This window comes from Oryzias melastigma, linkage group LG20, assembly GCF_002922805.2.
Source record: "Oryzias melastigma strain HK-1 linkage group LG20, ASM292280v2, whole genome shotgun sequence".
Classification (NCBI taxonomy): domain Eukaryota; kingdom Metazoa; phylum Chordata; class Actinopteri; order Beloniformes; family Adrianichthyidae; genus Oryzias; species Oryzias melastigma.
The window spans coordinates 8,776,220-8,782,219 of record NC_050531.1 but is presented as its reverse complement, the minus strand read 5'-3'; the positions used below and the strand labels follow the sequence as shown (position 1 = coordinate 8,782,219).

At 38.6% G+C, this 6,000-nt stretch overlaps 1 protein-coding gene and 1 long non-coding RNA gene across 4 annotated transcripts in view; one reads left to right on the top strand and one right to left on the bottom strand.

Annotated features, from left to right (window-relative positions):
- Window positions 1-2,424, bottom strand: part of LOC112151084 (LIM domain and actin-binding protein 1) — a gene marked incomplete in the record, with an annotated part of 12,617 nt that extends 10,193 nt beyond the window's left edge. The window contains 4 exon segments of the mRNA XM_024279742.2: window positions 1,370-1,720; window positions 1,798-1,876; window positions 1,947-2,100; window positions 2,287-2,424. Of these exon segments, the coding sequence (XP_024135510.1) occupies window positions 1,370-1,720; window positions 1,798-1,876; window positions 1,947-2,074 (558 nt within the window).
- Window positions 1-6,000, top strand: part of LOC112151087 — a 78,180-nt gene that overhangs the window by 24,030 nt on the left and 48,150 nt on the right. Inside the window, exon 4 of one of the 3 annotated variants that reach the window (XR_002920070.1) lies at window positions 1,930-2,062. The exons of 1 other annotated variant lie outside the window; for it this stretch is intronic. This is a non-coding gene — a long non-coding RNA (uncharacterized LOC112151087). Of the gene's footprint in view, window positions 1-1,929; window positions 2,063-6,000 lie in introns of those variants that run through there. One more of the 3 variants, XR_002920071.2, reaches the window with a different exon arrangement.

Sequence of the window (6,000 nt, the reverse complement as noted above, 5' to 3'; positions counted from 1 at the left end):
TATTTCCAAATTTCTCACTGCGGACCACAAAAAGTAAAATAAACAGTTTTTTTTTTTAAATCACTGTTGACTTTATATTATACCAGGGGTCTGCAACCTTTGACACTAAAGGAGTAATTTGGTCCACTTTCTTATAAATCAAAATCCAGCGAGAGCCAGAAAGTCCCATGTTATTTAGAAACTTAGGAAAATACACAATATTTATGATTTTGTAATCATCAAAAATAATTTATAAAATGCAGATTTGAAACTTTGCAATATTGAATTACAACCGTGTTTATATGTTTCTATGGCTGTTTTTACTTTATTTTTTTACTTTCAAAATAAAATACATCAGTTAAAATCCAAAATAAAATACAAGACAGTCAAACATGATGCGTTTTATCGTTTTTCTCCTTTTACTTTCAAAAAAAACATTGAGGTAAAATCCAACTATTAAAAAAAACCCTCAAAACATTAAAAATAAACTGTAGTTTTTATTAATGCTTTTTCAAGATGTGAACCACATAACACGTAATTCTAAATCATTTTTAACAATTTTAAACTGCATTTGTTTCAAACTTTAATCACTTTAGAGTAATTTACCAAAATATAAGAATTGTGGATTATTTTATTTCAGTAACATTACAATAAAAACACAAATTTAAAGAATATTTCTTCAAAATTTATTTTACATAATTTGCTTTGTATTTTGACATTAAAAATCTAAAACTGAAATAACTAATCAATTAAGGTTGCAGACCCCTGTACTATACTGATCCTTTGTGACATAAGGTGCCTTTTATTTTGAAAGGAAGTTGTGAACCTCTGTCAAAAGCTAATAAAAGGATAATGTTTTTTAAATATATTTATCGTTTATTTATGCCTAATAAGCAAAAGTTGATTCACATTTATAATAATAACATAAATACAAATAATTTTCCTGTATTTTAAAGGGTGAGTTCAGACTTTGTGGCCCCCACTGGGTTGTTGTCTTTGAGAAATCGACTCGAATGGCTCGTTTAAGTGCTGAAGGTTGAAGACCCCTGGTCTAAATGAATTAGACGAACTGAGTTGTAGTTTTCTTCAACTTTGATCAAAGGCTGAACTAATTTTTTTGAATGTTTGGCCTTAAGCATGAGGTGGCCCTGACCTACATAGCTCTGAGCTGTGGAGGTCAGACAGAAACATCTCAAACTGATCCTAGAAACAAAAGAGGCAAAAGTCAAATGTTTTGACTTTGTTGAAAATCTAGTCAAAACTTCTACCGCGAGTGTTACTCGAGTAACCTTAAACATGTGTAGCTTGTGGGTTTAGTGAAAATATGCCACTAATAGTTTCATCAGAACTTTGAATCATGTAGGATGATAAATAAAAGGATTTTTTTTACCTTTTGACTCTCATGATGTTCATATTTGATGTGGTTTTCAGTGAGTAGCTTCTTCCCCTCTGCAGGGCTCAGCATGTCCTCGGCCTCTCCGTTCATCACTACTGGCATCTCTTCCGTGCCGTTCGGTGTGGTGCTTGCAGGAGGGAAACTGCTCCTCACTTTGGTTTTTGCAGCTCCCTTGGGTTCAAACACAGCCATCAGGGCCTCAATGGAGCCGCTGCTGTTTTGAAGGCTTCCCACGGATTTACTGCGGGTCAAAATGGGCTTGGCTCCACTTTGTTTTCTCTCCTCGTTTCTCCTCAGCAGAAACTCCAAGCTGGTCTCCCTGCTTGGTTGGGGAGACGGTGTCCTCTAAATAAAAAAATTAAAACAGAAAAACAGTGCAGGGAAGTGTGCAGGTGATTTAGTCCCATCTAAAAAAACCTTACTTCTGGCTTTGTCGCTCCAGGTGTGCTGTGCCTTGAAGCTGCTTTGACACCTGAACTTGCTCTCACTGATGTTTGATACCTGCATGAAACATATGCTTAAATATTTAAGCTTTTTATTTTTTAATTTCACAGTTCGAGAAACGACCTACCTTGCCACCAGCTCGGACACAGAAACCATCTTGTCCCGCAGTCCTGTGTCGGTCCGGGTGGGTTTATCGCTGGCGGAGGGGATGCTCCTCTCTGAGTGGGTTCGTCTCAGGTCATTCTTCCAATCCATGCTGGAGTTGTTGCATAAAAAGCGACCTTTTATAAAAATAAATAATCACTAAACATGCCTACAGACATAAAAAGATTTCTTTTTTGTTCATTTTACAACCTTTAGCAAGATTAATCCTAATTTATTCCCGAATAAGCATGATATTTCGCTGTTCGGCTACACGGTTAGTCATTTTGCTTGAATTAAAGCAGATTTTTCCGTAGAGGAGTTACCTGGTCAGTGTCTGGTTGCGGCGATAAGCAGAGGTACTTCCGCAGCATCACAAGATCTGAAGCGTTAGTGAGCAAAGTCCCTCTTCTTCCTCATTACCGTTTCAAAGCTTTTATAGGTGCCATACAACAAGAGATCCCATAAATCCTGCATTCTGGTCCGTAAGGCATCTTGAAATATTAATGGTGGCAAATCAAAAATGTTTCTGCGCACCAGTGTCCAGTCTTCTAACCGTCCGATGTCTGTAATCATTATTGTGTTTCATGGTTGTTGAGTTTGAAAGAGAATCATTTGATTTGAGGTCAACCCTCAGAGGTAATTACTCAATCTTTGTGCAGGAGCTAACCATCCATTAAGATAAAATGAGATTAAATTCATTGATCCTGAGTGCAGGCTGGTCACTGTAGCACTTCGGTTCAATATAGACAAAAGAGTGGAGCACATTTAAAGTGTGTAATGAGTTCAATAGCACGCCACTTCAGTGTTTGGAGAGGGTTTTTGCCCGCTGAGTTTTTTAGTTTGATACTGATTAACAGGCAGAGCGGTTACAGATTTACAGTGTCGTATGGGACAGTTGACAGAAGCTCATTTTTAGCGTAGATGTCCAAAGTCTGCACTGTAGACGGTGTCTAAATGACTTACAAAAAGATGCTGATATTTGGATTTTAAGAGCCTCTTAAGTTGATGACTAACCTTTGCAAAGCAGTTATTTTGGATCATTTCTAAACAGAAAAACATTAATTAAGCTTAAATCCGGAGTGTTCTGTATTGAAATATTCTGGTTTTACTGTCTGTACACTGGTTGGAGGGATTAATATGATTTAGAGCACAAGTGTCAAACTCAATCACACACTGGGGCCAAATCCAAAACACACCTGAAGGGGTCGAACAGGATAAACATTTATTAAACAGACTAAAACTACATTTTTAAAACTTAAAAAATGTAACTTTTTACTGCGGACCGGACCTCGGGTAACCTAAGCCTAGCCCAGGGGTGGGGAAACCATGACCTGGGGGCCATAAACTGTTTAATCTGGCCCGCCAAACTAGAATAAATTATTTTAACAATCCAAATTATTGCTTGATTTGTTGTTTTTCTGAAGTTCATGTTTAATTTTTAAGTCGTACAGGCATTTTCTCTACCATTCCAACAGCACATAAATGCAGCATTTCTTTAAGTTTTTATTTCTCTCCAATAAACCTCATCCCATTGATGGAGTTCGCACCAAAATGAGAAGAAAAGTCAGTTTTGAAATAAAAACTCCAAACTGTTCTGTTTTAAAATGGATAATTACCATACCTTTGTTTCATGTTATTTCTATTATGAGGCGGATTAACAAAACACGCCACACATTTGCACCTGGTCGAGCCCTTCTGTCAAATTCTAGAACCCTTTGTGCCCCACAAATCGAAAAGTTTGGCCCAGCTTGATCCGCGTCTGGTATCGCAACCAGAACCAGTACTGATCAAATCAAATCAAACTTTATTTATAAAGAAAAAAGCTTCTAATACTTTCGAAGCTCGAAGCGCTTTACAATTACAAACAGAGACAAGTTAAATAATCGAACTGAACCCACCCTCTACCCTCCCATCCATTTATCTGTATCCACTATCGACTGTCCGGTACCAGGTTAAGGGTTATGATACCGGTGAGGTCCACATTCCGGTACTGTTTGCGGCCCCGAGGTTGGGGACACCTGTTCGTAAAAAAATGTTGAGTTAAGGACACCCAAAATGTCAATTTTTGGCGACTTTAGAATGAGAATGTGCTCCAATATGTCAAAAGCACAAGATAAAATTGGGCTTTTAAAAACAACTGATCAAACAAAATAATCTTGTGGGCCGGATATAATCACCCAGAGGGCCGGATCCGGCCCCCGGGCCTTAACTTTGACACGTGTTTTAGAGTTTTCAGTGAAAAATGTTGTTTACACCCTTCAGCTAAGATAGCATGACGTTTAACGACAGCCTCAGCACTTTTAGGAGCTCAAAAACATATTTTTGTCAACAGAGTGAGCTGTTGTCACTTACAATAACAATCTGGAGCATTTACGGGAAACAGAGAAAAAAAGGCTAAAGGAGCTTCCCTTTGCTTTCGACTTCTTCTTTCTTTTTCTCTGAGGGTTTCTAAAAATGAAGTTATTTTTAGACAGATTTAGCTCCGCCCAGATATTCCAGGATGTCTTTAAGGCCGCAGAAAACTGGTTTCTCTTATGAGAATCCACAACATAAAGTATATTCCAGCTTTTAGTTTCTCCAAAAATGAAAAAAGGATTTGATTGTTTTGCCACTTGGAGGCAGTGAAACTCACCACAGGTTATTTATTGGATTGTGTTGAGTTGGGGCCTCGTTCCCAAGAGATTCATAATGAATAAAAGTTCCACAAAATCTGAAATTAAGTATATTTTTTTTGGTTTGGAGGGCTAATTCCACACTAAACAACTGCACACAAATACCAAAGAAAAGCAATGAAAGGAGCCTCCCTGCTTTTGTGCACACTTCCTTCACATTCTCTTTCTTTGGTCTTTTTCTCTGTTAATCAGTGTTCAAACAAAGAGAGAGCAACAGCAGCAGCAGCACACACCCCAGGGGCAAAAATGAGACATTCTACACCCCCTCCGTCTGACTGCAACCCCTCATCCTTTAAAAACCAACTCCTGTCTCCGTCTCGGAGGCACTGCGGAGATAAAAGGGAATACGCAATGTGCCGCCCTAAGACCCAAAACTGAGCTGTGTTGTTGAGGGGAAGTTTAGTGGCCTTGTCTGTGTTCAAAACCATCTGCAGGAGAGGAGTGGAGCTTGATGGGGGATCAAACATGCACACAGTTGACTTCACTTCAGATAAAAGACTAAAAAAGAAATTTTTTGTTGTCTTTTCAGTGACTGTGGAGTAGGGAGGAAGGGCTGCATTGTTTCGGAATAATAGCGACTTATATCCACTAGGGGGCGGTAAAGACCACTTTTGATTTTCCAGACATCAGTGGAGTTGGAGCATTTCTGGGGCTACTTAAGGCCAAATAAAAGAAAAAAAATGCACTTTAGAGTTAAAATTTGAATAAAATTTGACCTGTGATTGCTAAACAGGAAAAATACAATTGAATCATCAGCTATGTCATCCAAACGATGATTCTCTTCTGCAGAACATGTGAGGCAGGTCGTAGGAGGCAGTGACAGACCTGTAAAGTCACGTCCTCCAAAGTCATGAGCTTCTCCGAGGTGGATGATACGACACACACCGCCTCCTGCACGGCGTGTGACTCAGCAGTGGTGTGTGTTCACCCATGATTCACAGAGCTGCTTATATCTGTGAGACTCCCCAACATGCAATTGAGGTAATCTAGCTGTTGCTCATTCAGTCTTTTGGAGGCAAAAATAAAACATGAATGTGGGAGAAAACATAAAAAAGCATGTTTCCTTGTAAATAATTGAGCACTATAGTTATAAAATATTGTTAACAACAGGATTTTGCTCTGAGGAGCAACACAGCTTAGCTGATTTGCTCAAATCGTCTTTGGCACATCTAGGAATTTCTCATTTATTTATTAGTCATTTCTTGGCCGGCTCGCATCGATGCCAGGAGGGCGCCCAATTAGTTAAAAGAGCCCCATCTGTAGTTCAGATCTCTCTTGTAGAATTGTTGAAAATGCTACAAAAACTCGCTCATTTACTTTTCTTTTTTTGTCTTTTTCTCTCATTCAGCAGCAGTACTCTTTATC